The following is a 26681-nucleotide window of genomic DNA, read 5'->3' as shown; positions in this document are numbered from 1 at the left end:
AATTATGATGATATTTTTATTTTTTTAGTTATAAGTATATTTAGAAACGAAGAAACCAGACGGTAATAATTAAGATGCTTGACTTACTAGAATAGTCTGATGCATATATAAGTAAATAAACTCCATAAGGGAGAATTTTTTATGATTTATATTTTTTGATTTGCTCTAAGGTGGATGGGATTGTTTCCTCAGTAATAAAGTATTTTATTTTTTAGAAAACCTTATTTAGTAAGCATTATGCCTAAAATATTGGTTTGACTAATTTTGCCCTATATTGAAAACTTCATCATATAAATTTTGCACGAATCTTACAGTAATTGTCTCACTTGAAAAAAGAGACCATCATATAAAAAATTCACTAACCCATTTTTCTTTTTTTTTCTTTTCATTAACCAGTAAATCTATATCGGATCTTCTAAGCAATAATTATTACAAAGATACTAACATTAGTAGGAATTGGTAGTATTAATAATAATACTTTTCTCAAAATGGAAGTGATTTTTGTGTGTGTCAGCTGACAAAATAGAAGTAATAATAATAATAATAATAATAATGGAAGAGATCGTAGCGCTGATGTCCGGTTGTGCTGACACGATGAGGTCTTTCCCCAACAGTATCCTTTACAGCCCCGAATGATTCGATCTCCATTCAGCTCAGTAAGTGAGCGACGCGGCGTGGTCTTCGTGTGGGCTGTGGGATGTGCTTCCCCATCCTCGCGCTATAAATACGTAAGCTCCCTTGCGTCGATGGAAGCAGGCCGTGAGGCGCAAAGCAGCATAAGAAAGCCATCCTTGTTGGAGATAAAGGTGAGAGCTTGGTGGTGCTCGTAAAATATTCCTTTTGGCTTCGTTTCTTTCCGTTGGCCTTTCTTTCGTGAGGAATCGAGCTTGGCTGTCGAGGTGGCGGAAGATTCCTTTGTATGTTATTGTTTAGTGTAGAGGCGACGGATAGGGTGGGGAACAGGGTAGGGGGGCGGCTCTTGGCGGGGGGGGGGATTCTTCTTGGAACGACTGGTTTTGGTGGGGCTGATGGTAAGGTTCCAAAGGCGATTTCTTTGATGGTTATGATGCCTGCGGTCTCAAGTCTGCGGTTTTTTTTGGCTTCTCTCCATACTTGCTGCTTGAGATTAGGTTGGATTCGTGTGGCTTTTCTTGGTGTCTCTTTCTTCCATCCGTTCTTGTTCCAACTTACCTTTCGGTACCAAAAGATTGTGGGAATCTTCGGGTTGCCTTTTTCTGATCTGCTGGCTGTCAAGTTCTCCTTTCCCATCCTATCTTCTTGTCAGGATGGATTAAAGAAGCGGTCTTTCCACTTTTAGATCTTTAGTTTCTTCTCCTTTTTTTTTTTTGTTTCTTCTTGCATTTCTTCCTCTCTTCCTTGATAGAAATTTATTATCTTTGCTTCTTTCAGCTGCTCTTCCTCTGCCGCCACGTTTTGCAGTTAATATAATTCACCTGGGAAAGAAACCTTTCGCTCTCCTACTTGGAATTTGTTACTTCGAACATCTAGTTGCTTTTCTGCCGTCTAAATCTTTTATTTCGAATTGGGTTCTTAGTTCGCTTAAAGATTCAGATGCTTCGCTCGCTACTAAAATGGCCTTGTTTTCTGCTCTCCACATGAGCTTTCCTCGTTTCCAGCAGTGACTTTGTAGGTTTCCTCTGCAACTTCTGCGAGGCTTTGGCGGTACTACCCGAAAAGATGAGAGTTTTTAGCCTCGAGAACGTGATAGACGAATTCGAAGCGCTCACGAAGGACGCTGGTCGGCTCCAGAGAGCAACCCTCCGAAAGATTCTCGAACAAAATGCTGAAGCAGAGTACTTGCAGAACTTAGGCCTCGGAGGAAGAACCGACCCCGAGAGCTTCAAGGTCTGTATCCCTTTGGTCACTCACAGCGACTTGGAGCCTTACATCCGGCGGATTGTCGATGGGGACACTTCTCCCATTCTCACGGGGAAGCCTATAACTTCGATTTCGCTCAGGTGACGGCCTCCCACATGTGCCTCTCTTTTCTATGTCGCTTTTATGGTGTCTGGTCTTGCTAACTTCCGAGAATCTCGTTCGACTTGCCGCAGTTCTGGGACGACGCAAGGGAAACCCAAGTATTTGGCGTTCAACGACGAGCTCGTTCATTCCACGATGCAGATATATCGGACTTCATTCGCGTTCAGAAACAAGTATGGATCTTGAACCTCACTGCTGCTAATGCAAGTTTGTTGGTTCCGGAGTGGTCTATTTGGTGTTCATCTTCTTCTTTGGCTCACTTAGTGGGAAAGCTGAGCTCTGTCTAATGATCGTTTTGGTACTCCATGTCTCCTCATGACCGAACGTTTGTTTGCAGAGAGTATCCAGTCGGCAATGGAAAAGCTCTGCAGTTCATTTACAGCAGCAAGCAGGTAAAAACCAAAGGCGGACTCATTGCCACAACAGCTACGACCAATGTCTACCGAAGCGAACAGTTCAAGCGCACGATGAAGGACATCCAATCTCAATGTTGCAGTCCCGACGAAGTCATATTTGGTCCAGACTTCCAGCAGTCCTTGTATTGCCACCTCCTGTGTGGGCTGATCTACTCGGACGACGTGCAGATCATATCCTCCACCTTTGCGCACAGCATAGTTCATGCTTTTCGAACATTTGAGCAGGTGTGGGAGGAACTATGCACGGACATTAAAGGAGGAGTTCTGTCGAGCAGAATCACTGTTCCATCCATACGTGCAGCTGTTTCTAAGCTTTTAAGCCCCAATCCTGCCCTGGCAGACTCCATACACAGCAAGTGTTTGAGATTAAGCAGCTGGTATGGTGTGATCCCAGAGCTTTGGCCAAATGCCAAGTATGTCTATGGAATTATGACCGGATCTATGGAGCCATACTTGAAGAAGCTTAGGCATTATGCAGGAAGCCTACCCCTCATGAGTGCTGACTATGGGTCCTCAGAAGGATGGATTGGTGCTAATGTCAATCCTAGTCTACCTCCCGAGTCGGCTACCTTCGCAGTACTTCCCAACATCGGCTACTTCGAGTTCATCCCTTTGCAGAAACCTGAGGGGCAAGAGCTGGAGCACTGTGTCTCGACCATTCACTATATTGAAGCTGAACCAGTTGGCCTGACCGAAGTTGAAGTTGGCAAAGAGTATGAGATTGTTGTTACCAATTTTGCAGGTATCCGCGCTCCATTATCCTCATTTATCTATTTTCTTACAGTTCTATAGCCAGTTCTAAATTCTAGTGATGGAAAATCTAAGGACAATAAAATAACTTTTTTAATCAGCAGAAAAGACTACTGTGATTGCTTGACATCAGCAATTTAGATTTTGAAGTAGCTCAACTTACACTGGTCATTCTACCTGCAAGAAGATCAGTGGGAGTTTGAAAAAAGCTGCTGAACTTTTTTTATTTTAGACTATGACAGAATATAACAAATGAAAGATGAACTGTTTCTTGGAGCCAGTTGGTCAAATGCTCTTCCTCAAGGCAATGAGCATGCACTGCAGAGTCAATCCCCTGGCATTTCTACTCTCTTGTCCCTTGTAGACCATTCTCTATTCTAGCGAGTGGAGAATATGCATAGTACTCATTGATTGATAGTTTGGTATGCCAGGCCAAATTGACTGATTGATTGATGATGTAGTCTCATAAACTATGTTCTGCCTGTTCTGGCCAGTCTGTTAGCTTTGTCTGAGACCTAATGGATGTAATGGTGTTCATCCTATTAGTCAAAACTTGAATTTATATTGCATCAAGTTATAAAGCTAAATTTTGGATGGCTTGATAGTGTTTGAAGGTTGAATGAAGTAGTAGATTCATTGTTTGCTCATTCTACCACTGCCTTATTAAACTCTTCTATTGGCTACTAATTGTCCATCTCTGAGCTGTTTCAGCTCACCAAACGGACAGAATCTGTCTCCTAAGACATGCTAAACAATTAGGAGTAAAAAAAAAACTATAATTTAGATTAAATAACTCTTCCACTTATCGTACAGCTTTCAATCATGATGGTGACTTGTATGAGTGATGAGTTTAGTTGTTGTAATGCTCAGAATGGATGAGGACAAAGATAGATGATGGGTTGATATAAAGCAAGCAATCTTGGTTTACTCTCCTCGTTCTCTGTCTTACGGTCTTGATGTTCATGTTGCAATGAATGTTCTACCAAGGCCTCAAAAAGAAACTTGCTTTGTTGATGCAATCAATCCATGGCAGGTTTATATCGGTACAGATTGGGAGACATAGTAAGGATCGCCGGGTTTCACAACTCCACACCAGAGCTTCAATTCGTGTGCAGAAGAAGCCTAGTGCTGAGCATCAACATCGACAAGAACACCGAGAAAGATCTGCAGTTGGCGGTGGAAGCAGCAGCCAAGCTGTTGGCCGAAGAAAAGCTGGAGGTGGTGGACTTCACCAGCCGTGTGGACACCACGACGGAGCCCGGACACTACGTGATCTTCTGGGAGTTGTGCTCGGACGCCACCGACGAGGTTCTCCGCAGCTGCTGCAGCTGCTTGGACCTGTCCTTCCTCGACGCCGGCTACGTCGGATCCCGAAAGGTGGGTGCCATCGGACCTCTTGAGCTTCGTGTGGTGCGCAAGGGAACGTTCCAAAAGATCTTAGACCATTACCTCGGCCTTGGGGCTGCCGTGAGCCAGTTCAAGACGCCGCGCTGTGTCGGCGTATCGAACAGCATGGTCTTGCAGATCCTGTGCAGGAATGTCACAGGGTGTTACTTTAGTACTGCTTATGGCACGTAGAACTCTAATTCCCATCCTGTAATGCGAATTATGTTTCTGTAATCCCGTTGGCTTCCTTAACATAGATCTACTGCTTATGTTGATGTAATTCTTATCCGACTGGCTTCCTTTAATCCTCCTGATGTAGTCAACACTTCACCAGCACCTCGTCGATTCTTCGCAATCACACGATCGATATGGTTGATGTGCACTCGATACTTACATGTCCAACACTTGGGTATCATGTAGGATGATGACATGATCATTATTGTATCATCACACTTGAAGTGACATGATCATAATCAGACAAACACATTATTGCTCCTCATAACTGAGATTGATTACTTGAGTAATGATCCTACCACCAAGGTGCATTCCTCGCACATTAGAATGCATTGTATTTTCCCAATCTCTATATGAGGGTCAACAAGAGAGTGATTTGCTAAGGTACCTCCAAAACGAATCTTCTCATTCGGATAGTTAGCTAAGGAGTTTGAATTTAGTTTTATTGACTAGAAACTCCCAAATAAGTCTATGTCTTCTCTAGCCATCCAACAAGAAGATAAAGGAGATATTGGCAACCTATACAAAGTGAGGATGGTGTCGGACCCAAGTTTGTCCGTCCTCATCAATGCTTACATCAACCGTCTCCAATCGTTTAGGTTCTTTTGGTCACTTATTCGGAGTTGCTATAACAAGTTAAATGGCACATTGTGGCCGAATTACTTATTGTTGGGAAGAAAAAAGTTGAGTCAAAGAAGCTTAGTAAAGGAATAAAGGACTCTATGGTTGTATCATGTTGACCGACCCTTGAATGAAAGGCTAAGAGGAGATTGAATCTCTCAACAATTGGAGTTTACTCTTATGAATACCTCCCATATGTAAGTGTTAATGTAAATAAAGGAAAAAAAAAAAAAAAAAGGCTCTCATACCATATGACTTTTGAGAGCCTCGCCGATGAATAGAAATTGATCCAAGTTCTATCGGTTCCACTAGGATCATGGATACGACATGGAAATCTATAAGACATTCCTAAGATTGTGAGAGCTTATTAAGCGATAAGTCATTAGAATTGTCAATAGCTTGGCATTAGGAGGAACCCATGCTTCGAGCCAAAAGATTTATGCAATAGAATCTCAAACTAAGATATTTTCAGGTCAACGATGATCCACCCATTATGTTTAAGGAATAGGAAGCTAAGCATCTCGATCCCAAACATAATGATATCCTAGTCATCTCCTTAAGGATCGTTAACGTGTTGGTAAAGAGGATCCTAATTGATATTCTCTACTTTGATGTCATCTAAAAGTTCAACTTAACTACAAAGTGTTAGGAAATCTGGGGCGACATCATATGCGTAACAGAAGAATAGTAAATAAAATCATAAATTTTTTTTTAGAAAATAATGTCTCATTATCGTGTAAAGATTAATGTGCAAAAATCTGTGAAATAAAAAAACTAAACGTATAAGAAAGATTGTATTACCTAAGGAGATCGTATATCCTTGAATTCTTCTAGATCTATTAGAGAGAATGAATGAGGTCAACTGTCATCTTCTCTTGCGGTGATCTACACAGCAAGAGCTGTGAAAACGCTCCTCAAATCACCGTCCAAATCTCCCATTTTCGCGCACCACACAATCAAGATTATTGGGTCTCTATCTAATAATTTTTTATTTGCTCTTATTTGATCTCATCCATAAGATCTAATAATTCACGAGCTTATTGGATATCTAATAAGATAGGAGCTCCAACGAATATCTCATATCCGAAACTCTACTCATCGTAATACCTACTATATGTGTATGACCCTCTAGGCCCAATATTGAGCTGATTATGAGTCATACCTGTTAGAACTCATTATGGCTCAATGTTAAGTCATCAACTATGAATGTATTATGTCATTACGTCGTAGTCCCCAAATGATATAGAAAATCCAATCCATTTGACCTATCCATCCTTAGTTACTAAGTATCTAAAGTCTCTCATCTATCTAATATCCAAGAGATTGTATACCGGGTATGGTGTCGTTAGGCCCATACGATTTTTACTCGAGTCTCATTCTAATCAGATTCTTCTAGAGAACTCTTTCTCTCTCGATCTAAATGATCTTGACCAGAGATTTGCTTGAGCAAGAACACATGAGATATTCCTCTCATGTCACAAAGAGTGGACGATCCTATATTGACACTCAATAGCTATTGTAAGGTTGGATGCCACTCCCGATGACCGGTTGTGGTAGATATGAAACTTCCAGGTCTATAAGTCCGATAGCAAAGAGTAGAATACTCATATAGGACATCCTTGATATCTCAAGTCTAAGGATCAGATATATCATTAGGATGATGGAACCATTGTTTGACAATGAGGTATCATCAATCATCAAGCATTTTATAAATGGATCAATTAGTGAACTCATTCTCCAATGAGCACGTACATTGTATCCCTAGTGTCTCTACACAAGTAGCTATGAGATTAATCGTCTCCATCACATGGACGGATATACAGTATATCAGTCTGTTCGGTTATCTCAATGTCTCTCTTGAATAACTTATGACCGAAATTATTTAGGGTATATGTTTAAAGGTAAATCGATCTCATTATAGTGATCTCATCACAATTCAATTCTCATTGCATAAATCCATATATGTTATTATTATTATTATTATTATTATTATTATTATTATTATTATTATTATATATATATATATAATATCATAATATCATAATAATAAGAAAAAAAAGAAAAGTGTGTACAGTACCTATGACCAGCACAAAACTCTATTACGCCACTAGAAATGATCGATCTATATGTTACATTTCGGTCAGACAACTATTTAAAGATGATAAAAACTAGATAACTAATGGTATAGATGTTCCATCCACATATAACTCTATTGTTGGATGCCCAACTCTCAATCGACTTTGGACGATCATCTCTCTGGACTACCTTGTACTATAATTCATAAGCTGAACTAAGTGCTGAAAAATTTGAAGTTCTATAATGGTCGAATGATCTGAATCATCCGAAAACTATATAAAGTGCCTCGAAAGCATGAATAGAACGAATGAAAAGGCCCCACTATTTATAGTGGTCGAATAACCCTTTGGTACTCGGCCACCTAACTACCCATCGCCTGACGGTTGGTTCGAGTAATAAGTGTTATGGTAACACACCATTACTAAGGGCAATACATGTTTCGAAATCTCAACGGTTCATTGAATCACCACATGGATGCCTTCTTATGATAGGTGACATGATCGTGATGTCCGACCATCATAATGGGACTTCCAAAAATCAAATCCAGCTAGATTCGATGAACTACAGAAATGTCATGCCCATTGGAGTTTGGGACAGAAACGACGACGCACACATACATACAGGGAGACTATCGCTCAAGACCGAGTTGACCTACGAGCCAACCCTATGAGTCAACCCTCGAAAGAAACTTCCAATTCAAATAATAAAAGTTATGTCCCGTAGGACTCTAATTCCCATAATCCTGTCGGCTTCTCGAATCTATTTTGTGTCTCCGTGAAACTTCTTCACGACTGAACAACGATGCAGAATCTTCTGGCCTTCTTATCCTTGATGAAAACATTGCTTAGTACGTACGTCTTGTGTTGGTGTTCTACCCGTGTCTCATCAGTTACACTATTGTTTTCGAGAGACTGGGAGATGGTTCACCTTTGTTTGCAGTACGTCTGGCTCTTTTTGGTTCTTCTGCATGGACGAAACAGTGTCAATAGATTCTCTTTGTTCCTTTGTCTGCCCCGGTTTTACTCTCAGCAACGACACAGGATGAATCTCACAGCAAATATTATTAGTTCCAAATCCACCTCACCCAATGCTCACGATCGAGAACGAGTAAGTCATAGTTAGGTGCAGGAGACCAGGGGATCGAAGCAACGCACCATTGATCCACGGTTGCCGACCCTACAAGGAGACAACTCCACGCGACATGAGCCGGAAAGATGCCATCGACGTGTTCGGCTGCATGGCCGGCCGTCCCCGTCGTGCAAACTTGTGTGGCAACGATCGCATGGAATTGTCTGCACCGGACTCCTCAACAGCGCCGTGATGGCGACGATGTCCATGATTTGACGTTGGCCACTGTTTTCTCTACCCAATTTTCCGCCTTCATCATCGGCATTTAAGACTATCGAGATAAATTCCTGAGAATTATTCGGTTTAACTCGTTATAATTATCGATAACTCCTTTACGATTCAAACGATCAGTCTAAAACCGAGTAAATCTAGCATTTGACTGGAAAGATGAAACGAGTACTACTCTCGGTGAGCAATAAATTTTGAATTCATTGCACGTAGCTCTGAAGGCGATTGTGGGCTCCCGCAAGAGGTCAGGCCTCATAAGAACCGGAGCCGTTGACTTGGTGTCATTAACGCAGAAGCTTTCATGACTGTACCAAATTAAAACGACATGAAACAGAAGAGAGAGAGAGAGAGAGAGCATTGATTGGTCTATCACGTTTGCTGTCCCTGCAAAATCTTTTCCTCGTATGGTGGAAACTAGACACATCGGTGCGGTTTACCCCAATTAGATCACGTTTGACCGGTTTCAGTAGTAGAATTAGGCAGCACCAGCACATACTTCTCGATTAATACTCGATCATAGAGCAATGTTTTTAGTGTCTCATTGTCCTTTCACAGTCATCTATCAGTCATTTATGATCATCCAAAACAATTCTCATAGTTACTTAAAAGATCGTCATCTCTATTATCATCGCGGATCATTCTTTGATCTCTCGGTGAATTATAATAGGTTCTAATTTTCTATCTTACTGCTATTGCCTAAGCATCGTGTATAATTCAAGCCTAAGCTACTACAAAGAGGACGCAGAACAGCATCTATCAAATGTCTAATTTCAAACAATTCTAACTATCTGATATAGGAACTGAGGAGAAAAGATTCACCAATACGCGTCAACTCCTAATGTTCGGAGGAGGGGGAGCAATTGACCATGCTGGAGGCTACTAGAATGAGGGGCTCAGTGGATTCATTATGATGTATATGGAGTAATAGATATGACACCATTACACCATTCTCTATTTGGATTAAAGCTCTTCTGTTATTTCTGATCATGATAAAAAATATTGTCCAATTCCGAGAGGGTAAGAGACACGAGATAAAATACGATTCAATATTTTGGAAAATTCAGAATTAAGGTTTTCTCAAAGTGAAAATTTGACCAAATCAAGATGGTCAAAATTTAAATATGATTAATAAAAATTATGACTAAGTCAAAATTAGTCAAAGTGTCAAAATTTGAGTTGATCGAGTCTAAATCGATTAAAAAATCAGATTTAATCAAACTACATGTACCCTAATTTGATCAACATCTAATTTTAGCTAAATTAGGTAAAAAATGCTTCTACGAAAATCCTAAGCCATCGCGCGGCTTCCTCATCGCCATCATTCATCGTGCCATCACACAGCCCCCGCCACGTCGTGTATGAACATCTGTTGTCATAACACTGCAGAAACAAAGGTAATCCATCACTTGTACTCCAGTCCGTAGATTAATTCCCTAATGCGAGATTAATAAGCTTTTTTTCCTTCAAAAAACAAAAAAAAATTGACATTCCTTCAAAAGAGACGAGTGGGCTTAAATTGGGCCTGATGATGAATTGAATGTGCAGGTCAAGTATGGGTCGGGCTGAGACGCTAGAGTGACCAGATGGAGAATGATTTGAATCCGATCCAACAAAAGGTCAAGATTGATCGACACACGGACGGCCAAGATTACCATAAGAAGACTACGGATGAATCTTAAAGTGCCCGTAACATTTCTTCATGCACGTCAAAGTATGCAATGCACGAGTTGGAATTGCTTGATACTGTACAACGTACGTCGTTCCCTTTCTTTTCCGGAGGCCAGGAGAGATGGAGAGGAGACGACTCCCCTCTGCGATAATTGGATCCAATTGATCCACATGGAAACTTTAACGTGCCACGAAAATTCCTCGATTCCGAGTGGTCGCCGAGCCCTCTACGTGGTCCGATGGGCCCCGCTGGCACTAGATACGCCGGAAATATCCGTTCGCTTATGAGCGTCGGCCACGTGTATCCGATGCCATCCACGGGTCCTCCCTGCATCCCCAAACATATCTGGCCGCCAGCCCCGCCCCGCCCCGCCCCGCCCACTCCCTAGTGCTGCTTCCCCACCCTCCACGTCTCGCCCCCCTCGATCACCACCTTCTCTCCGTCCGATCCCCTTCTTCGGCCGATCATGGCCGTTGGATTGCTTCCCCGGTCTACCAGCGTGTGGTAGCCATTTTCCCTCGCTATATAACTGCTACTTTTTCCCTGCTCCATTCACCGTCTCGAAATCCCACCGGAAGTCGAACTCCGCACGCTTACCGCCGTCATCACCGGTCGTCGTGCATCGAGATTCGGGTCTCGGCATGGGAGTCGTCGCTGTGCCCAGCTCCGCCTCCCGATCGCCCTTCGGCAGCGGCCTCGCCGTCCGCCGGTCGTCGCCGCTCCGCCGACCCTTCTTCTTCTTGGCCTTCAAGGGCGGCCCCGGCCCCAAGTGCTCGGCCTTGGTCACGCCGCCGGAGGCCGTCACGCAGGAGGCCGTGAAGGAGCCGAAGAAAAGCCCAGCGAGAGCCGCCAAGCGGTCCAAGAGAGGGAAGGCCGTCGCCGTCGTCGCGGCCCCCACGACCGCCGATCCCTCCGATGCTTGCCCTCGCGATCCGGACTACAGCGAGGTTGCCGCCGCCCTCGAGAACATCTACAAGCTCAGCCCGGCCGATGTCTCGGACGGGGAGGAGAGCGGCCGCCAGACCGTGGTGAAAGATGGGAGTTTGGGGGTGGACAATGTGGTCAGGAACCGGAAGAAGAGGGTGAAAAGGTTGGGTCTCGAGGAAAGGATATCCATGAGGGGCAGGCTGAAGGAGGAGGCGGGGACGGAAGCAAGGAGAGGCGAAGGAAGGGAGTTTGATGAGGATGTGGAGATATTAGTCAGGGAGTACTCCGGCTCCACCCATTTGGACAGTTTGGACTGGAAGAGGATGAAGATACCGCCAGTTCTCAGCTCGGCCGAGCATACTTGGCTTTTCAAGCTGATGCAACCCATGAAGGTAAGAATTTTCTTCTTCTTTAAATTGTTGTGTAATTATCAATATATCTTGGTTCTTCGAATTATTTCAGCAAGATTCTACTAGAATTCCTTTGATGTTGCTGTCTGTGATTGTGTGGTTGGTTCTTCCCAGACCTTCCTGTTCCTGACTGAAGACTGAGACGTATAGAAAGGATACTATTCAGATCTAGTTGTAATTGGATCTAAGCATCATCATTTTTGCAATTATACCTCTGATTGATCTACTCAAGTCATCATTGGATCACAGGCAGAGATGTAGATGAAATGGAAATCAGGCTGTTGATGTCCAACACTACATTTGGCATTCTTTACTCTTTTACTGAAATAGTTCATAATAATTTTTTTTACCAAAATGTTGGTACAATAGTTTGTGTCTCACAGCAGGATAAAAAGGTTGGCTTGATTCATGCTTTACTTCCACTTTTCCAATATTGACAAGGACCTGTTCTTCTTGAACTATAGGCAATACTTCAAGTGAAGGAGGGCATGTACAAGGATCTGAACAGGGAGCCGACCGACGGTGAGCTGGCAGATGCAGTTAACATGAGTGTTCCACAATTGAGAAGACATATAGAAGTTGCTCGGGCAGCAAGAGACAAGCTAATCAAGGTATCCGATTAGATCAGAGAACCTTCAGCCCATACATAAATTTTTCGAATGATTTATCCAGACAGTGTTCTTACTATACAGTTCCTTTTATATTTTTTCCTTTTCTTGTAGGCACACACTTTACCAAAAGTATTTTGATTCCATCCTACAATTGTAATGTTGATTGATATGTCACATCTGAGATCATAGCGTAATGGAATTTGTAGCAATCATGAATTTAGAAGGCAATACCTGGCAGTTGATGCTACTAACTTCTTGCACAATTACATTTAGAGATGTCTTCTCATCTTCTAACCTAATAATGCTGTACAGAATGCAAACGACACCTAAGATCATCTGTTTACATGTATATATGGATGCTTAATAGGTTTCCCTGGTCTCGTGTCGTGTATTCACCATGTTTTGATACATTAATGTTGCTTCTTAGTTGTGGTGGACTTCTTTTCCAGAACCAGTCGGAAGTTCCCAGATAAAATGAGTGACAGTTATATCGTCTTAGTTGGATGTCTAATTAATCATGATTACTGCATATTGCGAATTTGCTTCCATAATATGCCATTTTGTAACCTTGTCTCACAACTTGCAATCATCATTAAGCCACTGTACAGTTACCAAGAAAGTAAAACTTAAAAAAGGAAGGAATCTCAGAACCCTGTTTCCTTGCTATATATGTATTCTTCTGTTTGATGGATAGCATTCTAACTTTGGTTGACCCATCAGGAACTTTTATCTTAGTTGATATTTAGCAAAATGTTATTTCCCCAGAAGAGAATTAATGTGTTCCTCAATTTGCTACAGCACAACCTTCGGCTAGTTTTGTTTGTAATAAATAAGTATTATCCAGAGATTGCAAGCGGCCAGAAGTTCCAAGAATTTTGTCAAGCGGGAGCAAAGGGTCTCATTACTGCCATTGATCGGTTTGAACCAAAGCGTGGTTTCCGTCTATCCACATACAGCCTCTTTTGGATTCGGCATTCTATTATTCGATCAATGACACTCTCAAGCTTCACAAAAGTTCCTTTTGGGATTGAATCGGTATGTTCTATATTCTATTAAATTACTTGTAAAGTTGCCATCAATTTTGCTTCCTTTGAAAACAAAATGTTCATGATCTCCTTAAAGAAAAACCTCTTTCATTTGAAATAATTTGAGTGGTTATAAATATGAGTACCATGTAAGGTTTTGTCCTCTCAGATGAATTTAATCTCATAAAGAGTTTTAAGGCAGCTTCTTCTAAGGTTTGAATCATGATTGTCCATGGAACTAATTATTGGTAAACCTTATGTCCAGTGTTAGTTTCGTGTGACTGAGTATTTACATATGCTAGCTGAGAACCTATTATTGGGAAGTGAAACAATAAATAATCTTTCACCTTCTCCTTTGCAAATTGTTGCATCAGATTTGCAAGAATCATGCTGTAATGGTAACTCATCCAGCTCTATAATTTTGTGAGCCTATACTCATTGACTAATCTACTGGTGATGCAGGTCAGGCAAGAAATTAAAAAAGCCAAACTAGAGCTATCATTTGAGCTGGGAAGATTGCCTACCGAAGAAGAGATCGTGGACAGGGTTGGAATATCCTTGGAAAGATATAATGAAGTTATGAAGGCATCAAAACCAGTACTCTCACTCAATGCACGGCATGTGGTAACACAAGAAGAGTTTATCAACGGCATCACTGATATTGATGTAGGAGGTGATAAACGTAGACAGCCTGCAGTCCTACGACTTGCTCTTGATGATGTGGTAAGTGTACTTCAACATCTTTTGAAACTCTTCCAGCTCATGGATGAGAGTCCTCGTGCTCAACACCAGTTCAAATTCATCGACTACTTCCATAAAATTTTGCATTATAGGGCCATTATTTGTAGATCAAAAGGTTGAATCTCTGATCTCATTTAAATTTAATAACTTATTAACAGTCAAGAAGGGAAAAGAAAATCAGAAACAGATCAAGTACTGAGTTGATCTTACATTTGACATTCATTACTCGTTGCAAAATGATTTCAATGATTTCTTTCTGTAGCTGGATTCACTAAGGCCGAAGGAGAGCTTGGTAATCAGACAGAGGTATGGGCTTGACGGCAAAGGTGATAGGACTTTGGGAGAGATTGCGGGAAACCTCAATATCTCCAGAGAGATGGTGCGGAAGCATGAACTGAAGGCTCTCCTGAAGCTGAAACATCCGACTCGGGTTGACTATCTCCGAAGATATGTTTGACTCATGAGTTGATGCATTTGTACCATGTATACGTGTATATATGGTAGTCATTGTACCGATATCGAACTTCCACCTCATATACTTGTTATGGTCAAAGAGAAATCTTTGTATCGTAGCCACACTATCAGAAATACAGTGGAATTGTTTATATACAGTCATTCTGGTTGAGTACACATGAAACTAAAGCTATTCTGTGATACATTATTGACTTTTGGTTCCAAACCATGCATACTCCTAAAAACACAGATCAATCTCCTACATCTTGCTGTGTTTTTACGAGAATTGACTTGAGAAAACATCCTGCTTCAAGTTGCATTCAACCAAATATTGTGCTTCTGCTCGGTTACGACTTAGTTTATCAGATTTCAGTTTTCGGATAGCGATAATTATTTATAATTTTGCAGGTCTTTGAGTTGTATCACATTTCAGAAATACATTCAACCGAACTATCAGATAATTTGTTTTTCTCTTAGCCAAGATTTATAGGAATTTTAGAAATTTAGCTTTTATGACCCTAATATTTCTCCACCACTAGATTGAAACATACATAAAAGGAACAAGACAATCAAAATAGGTTGATCAGATTTTTTTATGCATTGTCATGTTATGAGATTGCAAGCTACGATCCAATCTATTAACCTACTGTATCTAAAACATTCGTCCAAAACATTTAAGCCCGAGCTAATGTTCGTTTGAATTATTTAAAGCTTCAAAAGCATTGTAAGTTCTATCAGACTTTTAGATTGCAGAATTCAGAGTTGTTCTTTCCAACTATGTAATGACTCAAACTTGGTTCTTAAAGAGACACGGTCGTGCATGCGAGTAGTTTGCCATAAATTTCTGGCTCAGCTGGGCCGGACCGAGTTATATTGGACCGTTGGCGAATCCCGGTCCGACGTCACCGACGAGATACACTGCGAAACGTCGCCTTTACGGCATCGCCAACCCAATTAAGAAACCCTAACTCTGTATTCCAATAACGATCGTCGGAAGGAGAAGCGAAGAGGGTGGTGATCGCGGTGGGTTATTTCTTCCAAGGCATTTCATCTCTGTCGATTACTTTCGTCTCTTGTGGAATCTCCTCAGGCTCCGCTCCAGGTAGCTCTAAAATGCTCTTCTTTGCGTGGTTTTCGCTGGATCCCTTTTTCGTCGTTCGGATTTGGCTTGGGATTGCTATGAGAATTATGTCTTCTTGACAAGTTCTGTTCGTTTCTTTCTGTCCCCCGTCTTCCCTCCTAATCACAACATCATGGCCTCATTTGGGATATTTTCACGTGCCAGTTGATCTAATTTCCATAGAGTTTGGATTTCAATGTGATGCTCCTTTGGACACCTTGAATCCGAATCGATGTCACAGCACTTTGTGATTATTGGGAACAAAACTGCAAGTTGATCTTTTTACCCTAATATTACGTCGCAGCACACTTCGTAATGCTCGTGCAATCTTTCGCACGGTCGATCCTGTCATTAAAATAGTTTTTTGTGTAGCAGTGATCTTGTTTGCCGAACCGTGATACGTAAGCTTCCATTAGACCTCTTGTCGCCGCAGCACAATGTCATCTATCTCTGGTCAACCGCAGTTCCGATACACCCAGCCACCATCGAAAGTAATTCATCTAAGAAATCTGCCATGGGAGTGCACGGACGAGGAACTTATTGAATTAGGAAAGCCGTTTGGTACGATTGTCAAAACAAAGTGCAATGTTGGAGCAAATCGGAACCAGGCATTCATCGAGTTTGTGAGTACTCACAATTGTTTAGCATTTAGCACTTTAATGATGTCCGAGTGACTTTCTTCTGTGCTCTGTTGGAATTACTTAATGCAGGCAGATCTAAATCAAGCCATAGCGATGATCTCATACTATGCCTCGTCAGCAGAGCCTGCACAAATACGAGGAAAGACTGTATATCTTCAGTACTCCAACAGGCAGGAAATAGTTAATAATAAGGTGACGGCAGATGCTGCAAGCAATGTTTTGTTAGTAACTGTTGAGGGTGTTGAAGCTGGTGATGTCAGCATAGATGTTTTACACCTGGTAAGAGATATCGAACTATCACTGTGTGCAAGCATTCAGTTGATTGTCTACATGGGCACATTTTTTATTATGGAAGAATTTGATGTGATAGAATTCTCTGTTTGTACTTATGATTGTTATTTGACATGATCTAAATGGATCAGCAGGCCCTGTTTCGGAATCTTCTTCGATGGCAGCCTTTGGCATCGGGAGAAAGCGCATGTGTGTTTGTCCTCTCTCCCTCTCCCTTTCCCCCTCTTTCTCCATCTCCCCTCTTTCTCCATTTCCTCCTTGCTTTCAACTGTTACTTATCCCTTCCCTCCCTCCCTTTAACTTCGATGCCTTTAGGCCTGAGCACTTTCTCGCCTCTCTCCACTGGACCCTGTCTTTTCTTTAGGTTCTCTTTTTAAGGCATACCTTTTCTGTGAGACATCTGTTTGCGAATTTCTTTTACATGGTACAATTTCTTTAATCTACATTAGTAATTAGTTAGTATTTAATTTGTGCTATCGGTGTTATGAATGTATGTTGATTCTTCCTTGGGTCATAAGTTTTGTGGCATAATTTAAGTATGGACACTGATCTTATAATGTGCAAAATTAGCTTTTTGAAACTTTATCTACTTGCAAAAGCAGATAACTAAGATAATGACACTATTTATTGCCACCTCTTGCTTCCTCTGACTTGGCAATTGATTGCATAATTCTTGTGATCTCCAGAAGTTCTTTCTGGGTATTGTCATTAGAAATTTCACTTCTGACTTAGATCTGGTATCTTTCTCCACTTTTTTATGTTGTAAAGTTGCCAGAATCAAATTCTGAATTTGAGAGGCCCAAGGATGGATGGAAAAAGGTGGAGGAAGTCATCCAAATGTTTCTCCCGGCAGTAAAGTGGTATGAAACTTAGTCCGACATGGAGTTTCCAGTATGTGCTGGTACCTAAATCCTTGTGGGTAGTGATTGTAATTGTTCTTGAGTTAGAACTTTTCTACATGCGTCTGATAAGAGAGATGCTTTCCAGCCATTAGTTCACTGAGTCCTATTCAAATAATAAATTTTTGATCATATCTATTGGAACTTCTAATTACTTCCACATGTTGCTTGACTTTGATGGCTCTTAATAAACATTGTCAACCTACGTTGAATATTTACTGAAATATCTAATGACAAGTTTATTGATACTTGTCTTAGACTTGTCATGTTTCAATAACAATCCAACCTACGCTTTTTTCCTCTCTTGCTTCCTTTAGGCTAGCCTTTGACCCTAGAGGATACTCTTTCATACTTTTATAGTTGTAGCATTACAAATCATGGTATATTCGTTCCATTCTGAGGTTGTGGAACTTCATATAATCCCTTATCTTGTATGCTATTGGTTTCTTGTTTCTAAGGGAGTATTTTGCACTGGTCTTGTTTTAGGAGGTGTAACTTTGTTACCATTTGACATTCTCATGCTCGTTCAATCAATCATTTTCAACAAACTAAGAGTCATGGTATTTTAGGTATTCTCTGCTTTTGGATTTGTTCATAAGATTGCTACCTTTGAGAAAACAGCCGGTTTCCAGGTGATACTATCCTCCTTTTTAACTTTTGTGGTTTTTTTTAATAAAAAATTCTGTCTTTATCATTATCCACTCTCTTGTCCATAGGCACTGGTTCAATTTTCTGATTCTGAAATTGCATCTTCTGCAAAAAATGCTCTTGATGGAAGAAGTATTCCAAGGTGTGGTGGTCATTTGTGATTCATTTTTTAGATACACTGGTGTTGCAATTTGGAAATTAATATCTTTTATTTTCCTGGCTACAGATACTTGCTTCAAGAACATGTTGGTCCTTGTACGCTCAAGATAAATTTTTCTGCACATACAGATCTAAATGTGAAGTTCCAAAGCCACAGAAGCAGGTAAACACCCTAGTAATGTTGTTAGATTAAGTGTTATGTGTAAGCAAAGTCTGGAACAGTCCATTTTTGACAATCAGCCTGAACAGTTGTCACCAAAAGTGAAAATTTGTTCTGGAGCATATGCACATGTTTGCTCTTTGTGCATGAAGTTTAAGAGTTTTTTTCTTGTTGAGTACCCAAATGTATCCTCTATTATAATATACTATATGTACTTGCACAATTGCACAAAGGCAAACATTTATTTTGCAACTGTAAATCTGCCTTTTGAAAATTTGAAATTAGGTCCGTTGCCCTTTTTTCTGATTCATATGCATGTTTATTTGCATTCATCCAGGGACTACACTAATCCTTACCTTCCAGTTGCCCCATCAGCTATAGACATTGCTGGGCAGGTAATAGAAATAGATGAATTTTAGTGTATTTATGATTTGATTGTCAAGCTGATTATGTTGTGGGTGACGTCACAAGAGAAGCAAAATCAAGTCTAATGTGGTATAGTGTTGTATCATTATTATTCTTTTGATTTATCTGTAAAATTTGGTATTGATCAGGATGGCATGAAGCAAGAACCAGAGAGTAACGTTCTTCTGGCATCAATTGAAAATATGCAATATACTGTTACCATTGATGTTCTTCATGAGGTAATTTATTGTAGTTTCTTAACATAATGAGGAATGCTAAACTGCAACTATGGCTGACTCTTCTATTTTTCATTCTTAGGTATTTTCTGCTTTTGGTTTTGTTCAGAAGATTGCTCTTTTTGAGAAGAATGCTGGATTCCAGGCTTTAATTCAATATCCTGGTAATTATTCTGATGCACTTCTTGAAAATTCTGTGACATTGTTGTTTGATTGGATTTCACTCTTTAATTTAATATCCTAGTAATCATCTTGAAGCACTACCTGAATATGCTGTGACATTGTTGCTGGAGCTGTTTGGTTGCTAAGTTATTGTTCCTTTGTTCATTGGGCATAGTTGTTTTAGCCTTAAGGTCCACTAGGTCCCAAAGACTCTCGGCATATCTGTGAGGCAGGGCACATGATTTAGCAGAATGAACCATACCTAGCAGGGTTTACATGAACATGAAGGCTTTGAAGATGAAATGATACAAGATTAAGATGCACTTAACATTTATCTCAACTAATTAACTCGTGCATCAAAAGAATGTGTGGCACTAAAATTCTAGGCATAAAAACTTCACAAGTTGTAACATCATATCTATGAACTTCAAGAGATTTTTAACATTCAAAGTTTAGTCCTGATCCTATACAATGGGTGAAGACTCGAGCCTGAACTTGGCTTGAAGCAGCTTATTGGTAAGTGGAGGAATGGTTCATGTTCTTCTAGGTGGCCTTTAGTCCAGGTTTGTATCTCTTGAATCAAAATGGGAAGGAGCAATTTAGATTTCTAGACTTTGTTGTTTGGTTAGATTTGGTTTTTAGCAGGATGGCTTTGAAATCTTGACTAAATAAATGGAATACTCATTCACAATGGATTGATGTTTTTTTTCAATGAAATTTCCTGTATTAGATTATGCATACGTAGACATATTGTTATTTGTCTAAATATATCATAGTCATGTACATTCTTATGCTATGTGTTAGTATTCTCTCGTAACTTTCTGCCTCCAGAGAGATGATATTTGATTATTGGCTTTAAAGGAGATCAAACTTACCGTAGCCTCTTTTCTAAAGTATGTTAGTTAATTTGAACTAGGTTGTAGTGCTGCTTTGCTTGATCCTGAGGTGGGAAGTACTGATTAGCTGCTTAATCTTGTCTGCTCTTGTGATTTTTATGCACTCTTCATGTTTTTACCTGTATATACTATTCCTCCATTTACATTTCTCTGGGTTGTGAAAACTGAGTTTTCTATCAATTCTCTTATAAATACATGGACTTATGTGGTTCTTTGATTGGTTTTATACTTGCATTATAGATATTCAGACTGCAAATATCGCCAAACAGGCCCTTGAAGGACACTGTATTTATGAAGGAGGATTTTGCAAGCTTCATCTGACTTATTCACGCCACACTGATCTTAATGTGAAGGTAATATTAGATCACCAGGAAATTAAGTCTTGTTGGGGTGACTGTTTCGATAACCTGCTACCCACTTGCTTGAGGACATCAGTAGTTTTATTTACCTTCTTGCTAATTAAGTCTTGTTCTATTATGATAGGATGAGTAGTAATACTTGGGTTTTCTTTCCGCTGACAACTTGGCGATTTGTGTTCTAAAAATAAGAAACAAAATCAGTGATTTCAATAGGCGCTCGGGCGAGGCGAGGCGAGGCCCGAGCGCCTCGCTTCAACGAGGCGCCGCCTAGGCGCTCGCCCGAGCTTAGGCGCCGGGCGCTTCGGGCGAGCGCCCAGGTTAAACCAGGCGACCGAACAAGTGTTTTACGTCTGGTTCGATCTCCGGTGCTTTAGTTGGTTCAATCAAACCAACTAAATCACCGATAGGCTCCCTCTCACGATTTCCCCGACTTCCCCAACCCTAACACTCGCGATTTTGTCGTCGAGATTTCTTTTCCGTTGTCGTTGCTCTCTGCTGCCGCTGTCGCTGTCATTGTCGCTACTCGCCGCTACAACAATCGTCGCTCATCGCTGTTGTCGTCGCTCGCAGCTCCCACTCCCACTCCCGCTGTCGCTCGCAACTCCCGCTCCCACTCCCACTCCTGCTATCGCTCGCCGCTCCCACTACCGTTGTCGTTGCCTTAGCAGCCTTGGTCTTCTCACACTCTTCTCACTATACTGTTAACAGTATATTAACAGTATACTGCTAACTGTATATTAATAATAGTATTTTTATTTATTAGATTAATAATATATTATTTTGATTTTAATACTATTAATTTTTATTTATTTAAAATTATTGTTAGGTTTCAAAATAAATGGCAAGTGTACAAAGCAACTCAATAGATTTGATGTAAAATTTTATTGTTTTGATTTTTGAGACTTTTTATTAATATGACATTGTGATTTTGTACTCGATTTTCTTAATTTAATAGCATATTTTTTATTTAAATAATTATATTAATTATATTATATATTTTTATATTTTAGCGTCTCGCTTCACTCGGGCGAGCGCCTAGACGAGCGCTTAGCGCCTCGGGCGTTTTTGGACCTTAGCGCCTTTTGGCACCTAGCGCTTTTTAAATCACTGAACAGAATAGTATTCATTTCTTTATTCTGAGGATATAAAAATGGGTATTGTTTTCAAGCAAGCTCTTGAAGAGTGGTGTATCTATTGAGGATTTTGCGAGCTTCATCTAACATGAAGAGCAGTGTATCGATTAATGAATGCAATCTCGTACCGGAGCCAAAAAGGAAGTTGAGGAGGTGGTGGAGGAAGAGGAGGGAGGAGGATAAATGTTGTGATAAATGATTAATGCAACTTGCACTTCTCTACTACACATGTAATAAAGATTAATTGTAAACAATGCCAGAGGATGCTTGATATAGGGTGAGGAACAAGAATAGTATTTTGGTAATTATTTTTTTTAAAGGAGCGGATCTTAGCTAAATTTATCAGAAAACCCCATATTATATTGTCATTTTAGTGTGAACCTTGTTGTTAACATTTTGCTGAATAGCTGTGATCTTGCAGAATGCAGTAAGAGGAATAGCATTAGTCTCTTGTGGAAGTGCCAAAAGTAGTCCAGGGCCTGACCAAGAAAATCAACTTTTTTTAATGTCTTGATCATTTTGTGGCCTTCAAACGACCTTCTCTATTGCCTTTGGATTTAGAACCTAATCAGATCATGCTGAATTTGCTGCCCAGATTTGCTTAATATACATGACTTCTTATAGTCCAAGTATAAGGGGTGCCATAAATCTGTGGTACTTATCCTTATTTCCAGAAAATTGAGTTCCTGATAAGAATGCCATTTGAAATATAATTATCTTAGTTATGATAAAACAAGAATTGCTTGTATTTAACATCTTGAAATATAATTAAGGTAGGTGTGGCGTGTTTTAGTTATGATTGAATAGCGAATTGCTTGTATTTAACATCTTGAAATATAATTATCTTATATATAAACAATATATGGACAAAACAATCATCTTACATCTATAACAAAGTTCAGGTGTTACTCAGAACCTGAATATGTTTTGAAGCATCCAATATATTTAGAGTATTTAATTTGTATTGCTTTGTAGATTGCTGTGGTTACTTGTATTACTATATTGTTGGTAGCTTAGTTTTTATAGGAAACCTTGTGTTGCCATGTGGTGGTTCTTTCTGTGTAAATATTGCCTCCTTTTATTTCAGATCAACAATGACCGAGGCAGAGACTACACTGGAGGAAACATTGCTACCGTGAACAATCAACCATCACTTCTTGGTCCTCAGCCAGTTCCCATGCCTGGTGCCACAGTTCATTCATATAACAGCATTCCATATCCGGCAATCTCCAATGGAGTCTCACTTCCTCAGGTACCTCAAGCTGCTGCTAGTTGGGACATACGATCTGGTGCAATGGCACCATTACCTGTACAGCTGCACAACCAATCATTGCCTCCACAGCTGCATAATCAACCTTTACCTCCACATCTGCACAATCAACCTTTACCTCCACATCTGCACAATCAGATTCATATTCAACATGTAGCTCCTCCAGGTGTTGCTCCACACATGATGCTGTTGCCCGGTCAGCGGAGACAGCAACTTCTGTTTCGGCCCCCGCAACCATATGGTCATTGAGTGACCTTTGCAAGGTTTAATATCGCAAGAAAACCAATCTTGTATTATTACTTTATGCTGTTATCCTTTTTCTTTCTTTAACTGTGGTAATAGTTGTGCTTCACATTATCTCAGGTTACCGTTTGGTTTGGATTCAGTTGCACCGGACGCATTGTACATGTAATGAGCGACAACATGAGACTTATTATGCTTGAATGATATCCGTCATCAACCGATTACTTGTCCTTATTTTTCTTGTATGTCAGCTAGTTTTGTATTATGGATACTTTAAAGTGGAGTCAAGGTATCATGGAAACATAAGTTGTAAGTCTGTTGTTGCAGTAGCAGCTTTGATACTTGCCCATGTCTAGCCTCTATTCTACTTTTATGTGTTGGGGCTTTTCATGTACTGTATCTTGAGAAATGTTCAAGCCTTGGCGCTTGTTTTTGCGTGCTATGCGTGAGCTTCGTGCTGCTTTTTCTTTCATTATCGGTGTTCGGTGATGGTTTATCTGTATACATTTTAGATCACAACTAGATTTTTGACATGCCTATGGCTTTTAAACCTACATTCATCAATGTGGATTGCATGCATGAGTTTTATTTCTGATCAGAAATGACCCTCGGGTAAATTGAATGAAAATTTTGGTCCTTTGCTAGCTGAGTTGGTTTCAAAAATAGATTTGGCAAGCATGCATTGCTATTGAATCTACGCCCCCTACCCTCCTTCCCACATTGTGGTGGTGTAGAGGCTGCAGAGGTGGGTTGGCTTATATTGAATATTGATGGAGCTTTTTGTAAGGATTCCCACCTTAGGAGCTTTTGCACAAAGATGTTTGCGGTGCGCGACGGCCTTCGGCTTGCTGCTGATGAAGGTATGCAATCAATTGTTATGGAAACTAATTCAATGATCGTTATCAAAATCCTTGTTAGTGCGATATATTTTTGGAGTCGTTTTGTTCCATATTGTTAGAGGTGCCTAGGAAAGATAACTAACAGAGAGTACGTTGTCAATTAATCATCATTCACATGATGTTCAACATGATGTTCAAAAGATTATCTTTTTTGACCATTTACGTTTGCACTTGTAACTAGATATAAGTTCTTTATAACTAGATATAAAAATTTATTTTCAATAGAATGAGAAAAATGATTATCTTTTTTGACCATTTACGTCTGCACTTATATATCTCAGGCTATTAACTTGGGTGCAAAGGGATCAGATCGGAAAACCTCTTCCGACATTGATCTTCATGTAGGTGACACCTCGGGAGCTCGACGTTTTCACTTTGGAGGCTCCTTAAATAACCCTACACATTCGGGTCCAGACCATGTCAAGTTGACCAGGACGTCAATGATTTCTTCCCTTAATATTTTTGACGCTAGAAAGTGGATCCGATGTTGTAGGAACTCTCGATCATTGACTCTCTTAATGAATGCTCGAGCGAGGATGATTTGATCTTAACCCACAGTATTTTCACTCAAGAGAGCAATAGCCACCCATTCCACGTATGGACGCATCCACCTCAATACAAATATTAATGAGGTATTGACATCTATTTAATGACTTGGGCTTTTTACTTCTTATGAGTCCAACTACGACATATGGACTGACGTTTGGAGGAGATGCGATGATAGTTCTAACAATCCAAAGGGGAAGTGCTAGTTGACCCCACATTGGGTTAGTCACCGTTCACTTAGAAAATCTAAGAGGAATCGATTCCAGTGAACTTCCACCTCCTATCATTGGAGACATTCGATTGCAATGGTGACCTGATGGAGTATATTATAGTTTTCCATGCCCAAATGTCATTGTATGATACTTCGGACACTTTGATGTATTGTACCTTCTCGATCATGTTAAGAGGCCTAACACAAGAATAATATGCCCGCCTGAAGTTACTTTCCATCATTTTTTTTCCTAACTTACGAGGGAGTTCAAACTTCACTTCCTTGAGAATGTGCACTCGAGGCCATTAGGGGCAATGCTTCTTGGACTTAAGCAAGAGGAGGAAGAAACTCTGACAGACTTTGTCACTCGGTTCACTAATAAAATCCGAGGCATGAAAGATGCCCATCCATTGCTCATAATACATACATTCACGATGAGGCTCAAACTCTCCTATCTCTTCTAGTTGTTGGTAGATAGACCATCGACGATAATACCATAGGTACTTCGAAAGGCCAATTAATATATTGCCACCGAGACAATGGCCTTCGATAAGCATAAGGAATAATGCAAGAGGCTGAAGCAAGAGTGACCACAATCCATCCTGACCTCGAGATCATTGTAGTGAAAGAGGAATGAATAATCAAAGTTACTTCACCCAACGTCTAAGCTGTCCCCCTTGAATATATTTAGAATCAAAGTTTTTCTACATATTAAAGGAGAAGGGACTTTTAAAAGATCCTCACCTGATGAAGACTCAATGAAAAGAGATGGGTCCAAATATTATTAGTTATACTAGGATTACAACTATGACATAGAGGATTGTCGTGACTTGAAAGAGTAGATTGAAAAACTTATACGTCGAGGACCCTTGAGCAGTTCATCCAAAAACATCGAGAACCCTCACCTCGACCTCAGGGGCTAGTAGGGAGATATATTAACGTCATCACTAGTAGACTTGCCTTAGGGGGAGACAACTCCACGAGTTGTAAAACTTATGCCCGAGTTATTATTGAAAGCTCCCAAGGATAGAGGGTGACTTGGAGATAACTTTCAAGGATAAAGGGTGACTTGGAGATAACTTTGACTCAAGGATAGAGGGTGACTTGGAGATAAGGGTGACTTGGAGATAACTTTGACTCAATGCTTTGATAGTTTCTATAAAGATGATTAATACTTGGGTGAAAAGGGTCATAATTGACACAGGTAGCTTTGTTGATATCTTCTACTTTGATGCTTTCCAAAAACTCGAGCTTTTGACTAACAACCTTGCCCCTATGACTTCTTCACTAACGGGGTTCACTAGCGACTCTATCTCCCCTCTTAGGATTATGAATTTACACATCACATTCAGAGATGAGTTATGCTCCAAAATAATACTAAGTAGATTTATGGTGGTAGATAACCTCTCGACATATAATGTAATTATAAGTCGACCTACACTTAATAGATAAAGGGTGATGGCATCCACCTACTATATGGTGGTAAAGTTTCCGACGAGAACTGGTATTAGAAAGTTAATAAGCAACTTAAGGGAGTCGCACTAATGCTAGTTAACGATAATAATCATATTAAAAAAAAAAAGCTTGGTTCGAGGTGCCATCTATAGACCCCTAAGACTTCACTAAGTTCGTTCCACATCTTGAGTCAGTGGAGCCATTGATCGAAGCACCCCTAGACAAGGCTCGACTCGATCAAGTTGTCAAGATCGAGGTAGCACTTCTCGAAG

General features: G+C 40.3%; 3 protein-coding genes across 14 annotated transcripts; all 3 read left to right on the top strand.

Moving 5' to 3' along the window:
- Positions 1 to 648: 648 nt before the first annotated feature.
- LOC135585404 (jasmonoyl--L-amino acid synthetase GH3.5-like) lies at positions 649 to 4833 on the top strand. Of its 5 annotated transcripts, none has more exons than XM_065193324.1 (5): positions 649 to 806; positions 1638 to 1979; positions 2073 to 2174; positions 2339 to 3159; positions 4201 to 4833. In XM_065193324.1, exons 2-5 carry the CDS (start codon positions 1699 to 1701, stop codon positions 4743 to 4745), a joined length of 1749 nt encoding a protein of 582 aa, XP_065049396.1. In that variant the 5' UTR covers positions 649 to 806; positions 1638 to 1698; the 3' UTR covers positions 4746 to 4833. The 5 variants fall into 5 exon arrangements, with proteins under 5 accessions (XP_065049396.1, XP_065049397.1, XP_065049398.1 ...); XM_065193325.1 differs by having other exon boundaries at positions 652 to 806; positions 1641 to 1979; XM_065193326.1 differs by lacking the exon at positions 649 to 806 and adding an exon at positions 921 to 1031.
- Positions 4834 to 10885: 6052 nt separating this feature from the next.
- On the top strand, positions 10886 to 14879 carry LOC135679499 (RNA polymerase sigma factor sigE, chloroplastic/mitochondrial-like). Its single transcript, XM_065193323.1, has 5 exons — positions 10886 to 11828; positions 12311 to 12457; positions 13256 to 13492; positions 13945 to 14205; positions 14486 to 14879. The coding sequence occupies exons 1-5, from the start codon at positions 11151 to 11153 to the stop codon at positions 14678 to 14680; spliced, it is 1518 nt and encodes a 505-aa protein (XP_065049395.1). The 5' UTR covers positions 10886 to 11150; the 3' UTR covers positions 14681 to 14879.
- A 736-nt stretch (positions 14880 to 15615) lies between these two features.
- Positions 15616 to 23770, top strand: LOC135679498 (polypyrimidine tract-binding protein homolog 2-like). Of its 8 annotated transcripts, none has more exons than XM_065193315.1 (12): positions 15616 to 15778; positions 16172 to 16419; positions 16507 to 16716; positions 18197 to 18259; positions 18344 to 18417; positions 18502 to 18597; positions 18932 to 18989; positions 19149 to 19238; positions 19318 to 19399; positions 20534 to 20646; positions 22873 to 23318; positions 23419 to 23770. In XM_065193315.1, the coding sequence occupies exons 2-11, from the start codon at positions 16234 to 16236 to the stop codon at positions 23302 to 23304; spliced, it is 1404 nt and encodes a 467-aa protein (XP_065049387.1). In that variant the 5' UTR covers positions 15616 to 15778; positions 16172 to 16233; the 3' UTR covers positions 23305 to 23318; positions 23419 to 23770. The 8 variants fall into 8 exon arrangements, with proteins under 8 accessions (XP_065049387.1, XP_065049388.1, XP_065049390.1 ...); XM_065193316.1 differs by having other exon boundaries at positions 16169 to 16419; XM_065193319.1 differs by lacking the exons at positions 15616 to 15778; positions 16172 to 16419 and adding exons at positions 16863 to 16917; positions 17497 to 17588 and having other exon boundaries at positions 16640 to 16716.
- The last annotated feature ends 2911 nt before the right edge of the window (positions 23771 to 26681 follow it).

The sequence above is a fragment of the Musa acuminata genome, chromosome BXJ1-7, assembly GCF_036884655.1.
Source record: "Musa acuminata AAA Group cultivar baxijiao chromosome BXJ1-7, Cavendish_Baxijiao_AAA, whole genome shotgun sequence".
In the NCBI taxonomy this organism is placed as follows: Eukaryota; Viridiplantae; Streptophyta; class Magnoliopsida; order Zingiberales; family Musaceae; genus Musa; species Musa acuminata.
Note: the sequence above shows the minus strand (reverse complement) of the source record. Positions and strands in the feature narration are given on the sequence as shown.